Below are 13,916 nucleotides of genomic sequence, written 5' to 3' on the forward strand. Positions count from 1 at the left end.
ACTCTTTCCCAATCTGTGTCATTATTCGATATTTTAATATTAGCATATTTTTCTCCTTCGTAAATATCTTGACATTCTTTAAATGATTTCACCATCTCCATATATCTTTCTTCATCTAATAATGGATATGATGTTTTATGTCCTTGATCCTTTTTCGAATATTCTCTACCTTTGTAATTTTCCCAACATTTTTCATTTTCTAAAAATATCACTATTGATTCATCAATTATCCTTTTGTTCCTAAATACTTCCTTTTCTAATAGGTGGTTCTCATATCTTGTTATGTATCCTCTGTCGAATGATGGTGTTTGTTGATAAAAGTACTCACTATAGGGACTTTTATCTAATATTAACCAATCCTCATTATCATGTTCTTCCATTCTCCTGTTGATTTGTTCGACAACTTCCTTCCTGAATTCCCATTCTATACCTTTCTTTGGTATTTTATACTTATCATTGTCCTCTCTTCTCCTTTTAAAGGTGTTAAACCTCACACTTTGTCCTACTTTTTCAAATTCTTTTATAAGTTTATTTACAATGAATGTTTTTCCAGTACCATCAACTCCACATATGATTATTATTTTAGGTCCCATTTTTACATAATTCTGATAATTTTAGCTTGTTTACTTTACTTAATATCACCTCTATTTGTAATATTTCCTCTTGAGTTTCCAATATTAATGGTCTTTCTTCACTATCTTCAAAATTTTTGGCTTTGAATTTATAGTTATAATTTATCCTGTTTAATTCCTTTGTTATACCTTCTAAATTTTCGATTATATCCTTTATTTTATGATTTGTATTTCTTACCACTTGTTCCATTTTTATTTTTGAAAAGTAACTCTTTTACCCATCTATTTATATTATTCTTGATAAGGCATCTGCGTTTTTATTTTCTTTTCCTGGTCTATGGGTTATTTCAAAATCATACTGTTCCAATTCAATGACCCATCTTGATCTCTTTCCTTTTGGTACTTTTGCAGTCATTAATCCCTTCAAAGCTGCATGGTCTGTTACTACCTCAAATTTTCTATTGATCAAGTATTTATGGAAATGTTGTATTCCCCATACAATTGCATAACATTCTTGTTCGGTTATTGGCCATCTTTGTTCTGTCCTGTTTAAACTTTTACTGGCATACTCTATTACATATTCTTGACCTTTATCATCTTTTTGAGCTAACACTGCCCCTAATCCTATTCCTGAAGCATCTGTAATTAATATAAATTTCCTTAACCAATCTGGTTGTCTTAACACCGGTTCTTCGGTTAATTTCCTTTTTAATATTTCTAATGCTTCATGTTGTTTGATGCCCCATTCAAACTTTTCATCTTTTCTCAATAAAGATGTTATTGGTTTTACTATTTTTGAAAAATCTTTAATAAATTTTCTATAATACGTACATAACCCTAATATTGACCTTACACCTTTTATATTTATAGGTGCTGTTAATTTTTGTATCTTTTCAACCTTTCCTGGACTTGGTTTTAATCCATTTTTACCAACTACATGTCCTAAAAATTCTATTTCTGTTTTTCCAAATATACATTTCTTTAACTTTAGTATTAAACTGGCTTCCTTTAATTTTTCTAACACTAACTTTATGTGTTTTAGGTGGTCTTCAAAATTTTCCGAATATATCATTATATCATCAATGTATACTATCACAAATTCATTTAGGTACTCCTTTAATACTTTATCCATTAACCTTTGAAAACTTGCAGGCGCATTTGTTAACCCAAATGGCATGACATTATATTCATATAATCCTGCTGAGCATATGAATGCTGTTTTCTCAATATCTTCCTCAGCCATTTCTATCTGATTAAACCCTGATGCTAAATCTAGACTGGTAAACCATTTTCCTGAACTTATCCTTTCTAATTGTTCATCAATCCTCGGTAATGGATATGCATCTGTTATTGTAACTTTATTTAATTTTCTATAGTCGATGCAAAATCTATAATTTCCCGACTTTTTCCCTGCTAAAGTCACTGGTGAAGACCATGGACTTCTAGATTCTCTAATTTTTCCCAATTTTAACATCTCGTCAACCTCTTTTCTAATGAATTTACCTTTTTCATCATTTTCTTTGTACCTCTTTTGGGCTATTGGTTCAGTACCCCCTTTTAATCTGATTTCATGTTTTACTAGGTTTGTCCTATTATATTTTTCACCATCGTACTCAAATATATCCTTATATTTTTCTACTAATACTTTTAATTTACCTTTTTGTTCATTGGTTATGTCCCCTACTTTAAATTTTTCAGTAAATTTTTCATGGTCACTTTTGTGCTTCTTTATCGTCTCTTCAGTATCATTCTGACCAAGACTTATACTTTAAAATTTTCGTCTTCCTGACCTTCATGGTCATCTTCATATATGTTATACAATTCATCCTGGTATAATTCTTCTAGTATTTCCTCTTCATCAAATGTTTCTTCAAACCCTTTAATGGTCCTTTGTGTGTATTTTACTGGTATATCCATAGTTTCATCATTCATTCTAATTATTATTGTTTTATCTGTGTAATCTATATTTGCTTTGAACATATCTAATACTCCATTTCCTAACACAATTTCATTTTTCCCTGAATCAATTACTTCAACCTTAATGGGTATTTCCTTATCCCCAAATTGTATGTATATTGTCGTGGTACCCCTAGATGCTAATTTATCCTCATTTATCATCACACATCTTACTGTACTTGGTTCCTCAATTTTTAGGTCCATTTCATCCATTATCTGACTAGTTATTACATTTACTGCTGCTCCTGTATCAAACATTACGTCCTTTAATTCTTGGTTTATTATTAATTTACCCCTTAATGCAGTTAAGTGTTCTACTTCAATGTTGTTCATTGATTCTTGTAGTCAATCTGTTTGTGGATACCTTCTCATTCCTTCATAATATATTTTTCTTTGTTCTGGGCTCATATCTATAATTTGTGAAAAAGTTGCATTTGCTCTGGTACTTTTCATATCTTCTAATACGTTATATTTTGGTATATTTCTTTGAAATGCGCTTGTCCTATGAATACCTTCAACACGTTCATTTTTACATTGTTTTGCATAGTGACCTCTTCGTCCACAATTTCCACATGTATTATTATTTCTCCTTGCTTCTTGTGCTTTCCTCAGACTTTCATCAGTGAATCCTCTTTTTGGTAATGCTGCTGCCCTTTCCTCTTGGCTTGCATATTTATCATTTCTTCTGCGTGTTTGTTCTCGATCAATTTCCATATCTATATCTCGATCACTTGACCTATTTTTTATATTACTCCTTGTTTGTCTTTCACCAATATAAAAATCCTGATCAACATGGTTAAATGTTACATCATTATCTTGATAATACGGGTCGTCATAACTATATCCTTGATCATAATTATCCTGATAATCCTGACTATCATAATCATATTGGTCATATTGGTCATTATAATTATCATATTCCACTACATTGAATCCTCGATTATTGTTTTGGTGGTTTGGTGGTCTGTTATAGTTATTTGGTCTTCCATTATAGTTATTTGATCTTCTATTATAATTTTGATTATTTGGTCTTCCATAGTTTCTTTGACCATTATTTACCCTACATTCATTTGCATAATGTCCTGGTTGTTTACAATTATAACATGCTCGAGGTGGTGGTCCTTGTCTATTATTATTGTTTGGTGGTCTCTTTTGCCCTCCAAGTTGATTTACTAATTTTACCTCTAATTTTTTAAACATGTCGGCAAGGTCATCCTCATAATTTTTCTCCAATGGTTTTTCAAATATATTCTTTGGCTTGTCATCTTGTATATCGATTCCTTTTCTTTGGGTACTAACTGATATACCACGTGTCTTTCTTATTAATTCATTAGTAGCTTCCTCCTCTCTTCTTGCTGTATTCACTGCATCATTTAAATTTGCTGGGTTTTGTCTTCTGACTTGATATCCCAATGTTGGTGTTAATCCTTCGATATAATTATCCACTTGTAATTCATCATCTAATGCATGGCCTCTGGTAGCTATCCTTAATATTTGTCTAAACCTTATCGTATATGCCTCAACATTTTCATTTACTCCTTGTGTTATTTTCCTTAATTCTAACATTTTCCTTTTTCTAACATCTTCCCTGGTAAATCTTTGTTTAATCCTATGTTTTAAATCATTATCATTATCGTTATCTTGCCAATTTACCAAATGACCATTGTTTGCTTCCTTCTTTTCATTATACCATTGTGCTGCTGCACCTTTCAAACAGGTAGCTGCCATTGCTGCTTGTCTAGCTCCATTTACTCCTGCTGCTTTTCCTATAGCAGTAAATGCTGTTTCAAATTGTCTTACCCAATCGTTTACATCTTCTTCTTCCTTTCCATAAAATTGTGGCATACTAATTATTCCTCCAGCTACATTTCCTGCATCCTCAATTGCATTTGCTAATGGGTTGGCTGCGACTAATCCAGCCCAATTACCTCCTATATCATGTCCTGTTGCTGCTAGTAAAGCCGCTCTAAAATCTTCCCTTACTTCAGCTCTTGTTGCTCCCATAATTATTGGTACTATTGGTGGGATTGGTGGTATCGGTGGTGTTAAAGGTGTTTCAAATAAATTTTCTATATTATAATCAGATATTTCACTTTTATCCTCAGAATTTGATTCTGAACTTTCACTTGAGTCAAAACCAGGTCTATTTATAATGTTTTCTTCATAAGGTTCTTCAAAATTTTCATTGCTATCGGTATCATTTGGATTTAAAATTTCTCCATCTTTTCCAGATCCATCTGATTCTTTTTCAGATCCATCCGATTTTTCATTATCAGATTCATTTCCACTACTTTCACTATCCTCAATTCCAGCTTGCTGTTTTAGAAATTTATTTAATATCCGCCTTAAATTTTTCTCCAATTCATTTTTATTTCCTTGGAATATTTCAATAAATTCTTGATCCATTATTTCCTCATCAGTATATCCCATACTGATTAACCTCAATAACTCTCCATTAGTTATTTCTATTTTATTATCATCACATATTTGTTTTAATCTTTTGACCCTGATATCAATTTCATTTTCGTCATTCTCACAATCCCTACACTTGGTTTTTCCTTCGTCAAATTTATTGTTCATCCATCTTATTCCACATTCATTACAAGATGTGGTATTTTCATTTATCCATTCATATAATTTTATCTTTAGTTCTTTGTCATTCGTATCCATTTCCTGGCAATATTTTTCTATAAATTCTGTTGTTAATATCATGCTATTGCTTATCCTGAATTTTCTTATTCTCTCTATTTCTGACACATTTAATTCGTATCCTAATTTTTCTAAGTCATCCTTTAATTTTAATAATTCTTTTTGTTCACAATTTTTACATTGTCCAATGTCTGCTATCATATCAGGTAACTTTCTATTCCTACAATTTCCACATATTAATGTTTCTTTTGTTAACCATTCATTTATTTCATCTTTTAATTTTTCATCACTTAGTCCCATTAATTCGAAAAATGTACCTAAAAAGTCCTCTGTTAATATCAATTCTACCCTTATCCTTAGGTCCCACATTCTTTGTATATCCTTGTCGGTGAACCTTCCACCCATTTCTTCAATTTTTCTTTTTAATGATTCCACTGTCCATTCGACATCATCCTCTATTTTTATTTCATAATGTATACTACCATCACTGTCCTCTAATTCATAACTTTCAGGACTATCACTTTCTGGGTCCTCAGGTTCCCTTGTAAATTGTTTGGTGTCAATAAATCTTTGTAACACTTTCTGTATCAATCTTTCCCATTCTTGTTGTTTTGATTCTTCCTCTCCTAATGAGTTTCTATAAACAATTGTATTCGTTAAATCAATTACTTCTCTTATATTTTTAGTTATGGCTTCTTCTATGTATAATAATTTCCTGAATATTACTATCGTTTCTGGTGTCGCATGGATTACTTCCACCCCAAATTCTAATATTGAACCGTACCATTCCCAAAATTTTTGAAATCTGTTTTCAACATCCCAATCTTCCAAAATATATCCATGTTCCATTATTTCTGGACATCCAATTAATCGATCAAATACTTCATTTTCCAAGTTTCCTTCAATACAATCCCTTACAATTACTACAATTATTATCCTTAAACCTTTTTCTTTCATTTTTGGTTGTTGTCTGTACCTTATTGATTCAATTATTCTATCTACTATATTCCTACATTTTCCTTTATGTATTGTATCCTCCCTTTCTCTATTGTCCATACTTAATAAATTCAATAATTCTTTATGTGTTACATTATTGTACATTAGTATTGTATCCTCGAATTTAAACAAAGCATCCCAAAATTTCTTGAATGCCGCTGATACTTCTCTTTCTATTGGGTTACATGTTTCACATGCTAAACATTCCTCTGGTTCTATCACTCCTAGGTCATGTTCTTGTTTATGGTTTATATATTCAGCGTTCCAAACATGGTACCATTCCATTTTTAATAAAATTCTCTGAAAATTTTCACATCTTTTACTTTTTATCCTTCTTTTATATTTTATTTGACCTATACTGGGCTTGCCTTTACCTCATTTGTTCATTACTGAGTATGGTAGTTTACAGGTTTGTACAAATAAATTTATATTCCATAAAATTTTTCATCCTAAGATTTGGATGTGTTTCCATATTTGATTTATCTCTTTCCTGTAATCTTCTCATATTTGTCCAGCAAATATTATTTTTAATAAAATTTTTAATCATGATTTTTCTTGGGTACCCTCACACAGAATTGTTTTTGGAAGTTCACACAGAACTATTCTCAATTGATCACACAGAATACCTCAATTGAGTTCACACAGAAAAAGCTCACACAGAACTATTCTCAATTGATCACACAGAAAACCTCAATTGAGTTCACACAGAATTACCCCACCATCGTATTTATAGTGTCGGCTTTTGGGTACACTTTTTATCCTTAACTTAACCTCAATTATTTATGAAAATTATTTTTAATCCTTAATTCATGGGACTTATTTACAATATTCTATTAAAACCCCTTCTAACTTGATTAGCCTCGCATTTCCCTTGATAATCAATTACTACCATACATATTTGGTTCATATGTATGAAAATTATTATAATAATAATTTTTCATTGACTTATCAGCCGGTGGTCAAGTTAGATCAAAAATTTAATTTTTAACATTATTTCTTCATACATTTATGGTCATACTTACCCAAATTAATACTTTTTACATTGGTAACCATTATTTTTACGTATCCTTTAAAATATTTGACTTTATTTTATTAAAATTTATCATTAATACACCTTAAATTCTTTTTTAACCAAGACTTAGAACTTTTAATTTTATAATTCCTTAACTTCGTCGATCCTTTATTTGTAACTTCTAATGATCACGTGGGGGTGATCATTTTCTTTTCTCAGAGATCCTGTACTTATAACCTGTAGTGATCATGTGAGGATGATCACTTTCCTTTCTCGGAGCATGCACCACTTGTAACACCTGAGCCCATAGAGAATTATGTTTGCCACCTCAGGTATTAACAAAATGACTCTTTATTAATAATATAAATAAATACAATAATATATGGCGCGCCGATGTGGACAGATTGGTATTTTATTAATACCAACTCCTGCTATTTAAAATAATACTAGCTCTTGTATTTTAAAATTACTGATTTTGCCTAAAATGGCAATTCCTTTTTATATTATTAGACAGATTTGTATTTGTTTAATACCAAATTTCTCTAATTAAATATTACCAACTCTTGTAATTTTAAAATTAGTAGATCTTTTTTCTTTAATAGACAGATTCATATTTTTTTATTGCCTCTTTTTTTCATTAGAAGATCTTTTTTCTTTAATAGACAGATTTGTATTTTTTTATTATTAGCTCTGACGATCATTTTTATTCGCTAAATCTCACCGCAGGTGATCCTTACCGCAGGTGATTTTATTCCGGCCAAATTATAATTCCAGCTGGAGTTAATTGTGTAACCTACTAATAAAAAGTTTTGACTTTTTTAGTAACAATGTGGTATAAAAATTGCACCAATGAGTTCGGAAGATGCCCGTTTATAATCAAATATGCAGTTAAATTTTGTGTAGCCTCACTGCATAAATCACTTTACTTAAGAAATCTATTTCGTAATGGTCAAAAGTGGTCTATTTGACCTTAAAAGTGGTCAAACTTGACCTTATTGATGGTTAAAAGTGGTCAAATGACCATCAGTTGCCTTAATTGATGGTCAAAAGTAGTCTATTTGGTGGTCAAATGTAACCATCAGCTACCTTAATTGATGGTTAAAAGTGGTCAAACGTGACCATCGGCTGCCTTAATTGATGGTCAAAAGTGGTCAAATATGCCCTCCCCTTGAACTACCAATTATTAGTATAACCAAACAGAAAATTTTCGAAAAATTCCTATGTGCTATATGACCACTTTCTAGGGTCAAATAGACCACTTTTGACCATCAATTAAGGTAGCTGATGGTCACGTTTGCCACTTTTAAGGTCAAATAGACCACTTTTGACCATTACGAAATAGATTTCTTAAGTAAAGTGATTTATTCAGTGAGGCTACACAAAATTTAACTGCATATTTACTTATAAATGGGTATCTTTCCGGATCTATTAGTGCAATATTTATACATTGTAACTAAAAAAAATCAAAAACTTTTTTATTAGGTTACACAATTGAATTTGGCTGGAATTATAATTTGACCGGTGAAATCACCTGCGGTGAGATTTAGCAGATCTGCTAATGAATAAAAATGATCGTCAGAGCTAATAATAAAAAAATATAAATCTGTCTGGTAAAGAAAAAAGATCTGCTAATAAAAAAAGGGGATAATAAAAAATATAAATTTGTCTATTGAAGAAAAAAAGATCTGCCAATTTTAAAATTACAAGAGTTGGTAATATTTAATTAGAGAAAGTTCGTAATAAATAAATATGAATCTGTCTAATAATGCAAAAAGAAATTGCCATTTTAGACAAAAATCTGCCACTTGCAGTAATATTAAAATACATGAGCTGGTATTATTTAAATAGCGGGAGTTGGTATTAAAAAAATACCAATCTGTCCACATCGGCGCGCCATAATAATACGCTTGGTTTAATAACATCAAATAATAAAATAAATAATTCATAACAAAATTTGTTCAACTTTCTCTTTCTCTGTCCTTTCCAAAAGGTGATCTTCGCGCCCTTTTATGTTTGTTTTTGTGTAACTAAATTCATAATTTCGATTCATGGATTTAAATTATTAAAGTATTTCCATTGTTTTAAAGTATTTCCATTATCTTAATTTTGTATCCATTTGATCATCATAAACTCCTGAATTATGATTTATAATATTAACGTAGTGATCAACAAATTAATCACTTGACACCTCAGATCACTTGATTTCATTCAATTTAGTATCTTTCGGATCCTCATTTATCCTTAAATCTCGTGACTAATAGTTTAAGGTCATCACGGACCAATTACTTTAATCCATGCGATTATTAGTTTAAAGACTTCTCGGTCCAATTATACTTGATTCTCATGACTAATAGTTTAACGACTTTTCGGTCCGATTAAAATAAAAATAAAAATAAGTTAAAATTTTATACACTAAGACTAAATGTAATACTGCGCCTCACAATTAATAAATTTACTAGGTATACTACGGCATTACACCGTAAAAGACTCATATTTCCGAAATTAATAAACTTATATCACGAAAGGCTCATTTTACGGGGTTTTACAGAAATAACGGATAAATTTTTTATAGGGAACTTTTTGATTTTATTCTTGTTTTGGCCTTTTTGAATTAATTACTTGAGTATTCAGAAATGCCGTTTCTACTGTTTCAATAGTTTCAATATTTGATATTTATTCCTCATTTTTATTGACCATATCTTTTTCATTATCATGTGCAGTTTGTTGATTCATATTTAGAAAATCGCAACTGTTTAAAAAAAAAAAATTGTTAAAATATCATATTATTTACTGAATACTCTTAAATTATTAAAACACAACTTTTTAGCCTGATTTAAAATATTCGCATTGATTTCAGAGAGAGGGCTTGAAATGCTAATATTTTAAATTTACTCATCTATTATTTCTGATGAGGAAGAACAATCTAATTTTTGTTTACTAGTTTTCTCATATGGTGTTTTGAAATGAAAATTTTATAAGAAAAGTTTAAATAAAGCTTATAATGTGAATTAAAAATAACATAACAATGAAGTTATTTATTTATGTTGTTGTGCTAGCTATATAAGTCAAAGGACTGAATGATTGGATGAAAATTGACCACGTAGTAGTGGCCAATTAATAAAGAGCTCTAGCTCTGTATTATTATAAAATGCAAAAAATATTTCTATTGTATTTTTCAATGATATCTTTTTTAATACTGTTTTTTATTCACGTTAAGTATTATTCGATGAGTTAAAATATCGTAGTTACCTTATCGCGCGTATAAAGTATATAGATCATCTGCCAAATTTGCACGAATAAAGCCTTTACAATTAAAAATACCGATTAAAAATACGCAAATAATAACTGACCGGTCGCTTATTAATTATCGACCAGGCATTTGATGTGCGACAAAATACGTGGTTGAATAAAAATCTTTTGATCGTAACGGATAGTTCAACGAATTTTTAGATTTCATGATATAATAGCTTTTGAGTTTCTTTAATAAAAATAAATAAATATTAATTGTGTTTTCTTGAGAGATAGAAAAAAAATTTATCTAAATTTGTAGTTCATATTGGTAAATTAGGAATCAAAAAAAAAAATTTAAAATTTCTCTGATTTTTTTCTATATACTTGGTTTTAACTAGATTAAAATAATAATTTATTAATTATGTAAATCTCCAACGAATGCATGTTGTCATCTATCATCTTTTGTCATCAAAGAAATGACCAATATCTAAAAAGCATTTTTAATTTATCTAAAGAGCATTGCTGATTTGTCTAATAGTTCTAAAAAGGCGTTCAGTTTAATTTATCTAGAAGAGCGTCTTTGATTTAACTAATAGTACTTTTTAATTTAATTATCTAAGAAAGTGCTTTTTACTGTAATTTAACTAAAAGCGCTTTTGAGATTTATCTAAGAAAGCGTTTACAATTTACCTAAAAAAATCGAAAAAATTGTTTTGGATTAAAAAAAAAATCGGAATTTTAGTCCGAAGTGAGGACTATATACTTCTCTGTCTGCCCAGCACGTGACGATGTACAGCAATAAGACTTTCGATTTCCCGTTTCCTAGTTTATTAAAAAAAAATGCGTTTGATAACTTTTGGATGAAAAAAAAAATTTTTTATCTAAAAAGTGCGTTAATACTGCTGAATTGTCGGTTTATATAATTATCGATATATTTATTATACGGTTTAATGAAAGTATTGTTATTAGAAATATCAAATCATTTTATATCCGAAATGGAGTAAATTTTTTGAAATGTGGTAGGTAATAATCGGATTTTATTGAATAAGTGTAGGGTAAAATGAGGAAAAAAAGTGGTAGGATCTTTTATAGGTAAATTTTTGTGATGTTTAAAGTGGTTATGTATCAGGATTTATATAAAGTATATACGGTATAAAAAAGTTAAAATTTAATTGAGTTGCAGAGCATATAGTACGATTTTCAAATTAAGACGTTAAATTTTTTCATAATCATTTATCGCCGTTTTCAAAATGATGTGCGTAGTTAAATTTGAATAAAAAAAAAAGAAAACTGAAACCCGGACGAAAACCGGACAAAATATGGACAAAAAACGGATGAAAACCGGTATTTGAATATACAATTACAAATAATCTACGTACACCATTTTGAAAACGGCGATAAATACTTATAAAAAAAATAATCTCATAATGGGCTCAAATTAAATAGATTTCAAAATTCCCAATAGACTTTATTAAAAAAATCCTTACTAAATTATTTCCAAATACTAAATAAAGAATTTTTTGAACTAAGAGTTTGAAATAGAACGCATTTGTGGTTGGTTATGTTAGTATTGTTCAAAACCAAATTGTTACTAATCTGGCTTGGGTAAATTCAATGTATTTTTAGTATTGTTACCACTGATTTATGACGTTTGATAGGTAGTAACAGAAATAAATATAAGGATCGGTTAATGGATGATAAAGTAATATGACGATATGTAACAAGTGGTAAGGTAAATAATGATATAGATAATTAATGATATATAATAAAGGTTAATAAACGATAACTATAATAATAGTTAATAAAATATATACGAATAATCAACGATGTATATCGAATAATTAGCAAGTGATAATAAAAAAAAACAATGATAATAAACGATATGAAACAATGTGATAAAATGTGATAAAACGTGTATAAATAATTCGTTAATAAAAAAAGTACAATATTACTGCCTCAACCGGCGCTCTGTAATATCCGGATATCTATCTTATAACAATAAAACTATACGAATTCTAAACTGAACTAGAACTTTATCTTCCAACATCGGCCCTTTATATAACGTTAAATTTTTAGGACGAATCTGTCCTTCGGACATAATTGTCTCCCGGCCAATATCGTCTCCCGGCTAATTGTGGCGATCTGGGCACGTTTGTCTATACAGCCATTTATATTCAGCCACTTATATTCAGCCACTTTACATCGCTCTTTTTTTATCTAATCTATAAACAACTAAAAACAACTACAGGTAATATATCTAAAAATAACTAAAAATAACTAAAAGATAAAAATAGAATAAAAAAATAAAAATAAATAAAATAATAAAAAAAAATATCCCGTGACAGTGAGTATGCATAAAAGTAGTGAAACGATCCGTGCCGTACGTACTCATAAAAAATTTAATTCTCTACACATTATTTTATGCCGACATTTAAAACATATGATTTGCGCATCTTTTTTTCATATCTTTCTTATCAACCCTAAAATGAAATGTTGATGACTTTCATTCTTTCCAAAAATAATAAAAAGAATAAAAATATATAAATTTATTAGTTTCTACTAGCGAAAAAAAATATAACTATTTTGAGATTCATTGAAAGTTACAGTTATATATAAATTGATATATGTACAATGCCCGGTAATAAGTTACAGGTTACCTACAAATTAGTACAATTTGTGTCAAATGTACCCCTGTAAAAACTTTTTTTTAAGCGTGTCTTTAAGGAATAAGTAAAGTTACACAACTGCAAAAAATTGATCGTTATATTTGAGGGTTAATTTGAAAAATAAAGAATTTAATAAAAAAATAAAATCAGTGAAATATGTGGAATATGTGGAATATGCACATTTGACTGGCTTTTCAATCATTTGCAGATTATTTCCGTTCCTATTTTTTTTTTAAAAAAAAAATTTAAGTTTTAACTCTTTATTTCTAACTTTTAATTATAACCAAATTTTAAGTACATAATTTGTTCTTTAGTTTAACAATATATTATATAACGATTAATAAAATTTTATAGTAGGATCAACTTTAGGTTTTAAAATTATAGTGACCAGCCAGGCAATGTAGATCTGATGTGATCGTGACGGATAGTTTAAAAAATTTAGCTTCTAAAATTCTTTTTTTTTTAAAAAAAAAATAAAGTGAAATAAAATATGACAAGTGTCCACTCCTTGAAAAACGCAAACATCATGCACTCGTTTGGGTTTCCGAACGTAATATATTTTTTTAAAATAATTAATAAATCATTATTTTGATCTAAAAACAAGCATATAAGAAAGCACTATTGAAATTAATTAATCCCATAATTTACGCAAAGTATAGATTTTTTGATCCTATTCTTTCAAATTATATACATATATAGTATGTAGATGATCCTATTGTTCTCTTTTTATAATTTGCGTAATTCTTAATAGACCATTAAACGAGATCTGCCTAAAAGGCAGTGATAATGATTTCCGATTAAGGTTATATTTGGCATTGTTTTTTTTTGATGTAA

The 13,916-nt window shown here is 29.2% G+C and overlaps 1 protein-coding gene across 1 annotated transcript; it reads right to left on the minus strand.

Annotated features, from left to right (window-relative positions):
* Nucleotides 1-582: 582 nt before the first annotated feature.
* Nucleotides 583-822, minus strand: OCT59_007890 (uncharacterized protein; the record flags this gene model as incomplete). The annotated part of the gene is made up of 1 exon (XM_066142099.1): nucleotides 583-822. The coding sequence occupies one exon, from the start codon at nucleotides 820-822 to the stop codon at nucleotides 583-585; it is 240 nt and encodes a 79-aa protein (XP_065999009.1).
* Nucleotides 823-13,916: the final 13,094 nt, after the last annotated feature.

The sequence above is a fragment of the Rhizophagus irregularis genome, chromosome 16, assembly GCF_026210795.1.
Source record: "Rhizophagus irregularis chromosome 16, complete sequence".
Lineage (NCBI taxonomy): Eukaryota > Fungi > Glomeromycota > Glomeromycetes > Glomerales > Glomeraceae > Rhizophagus > Rhizophagus irregularis.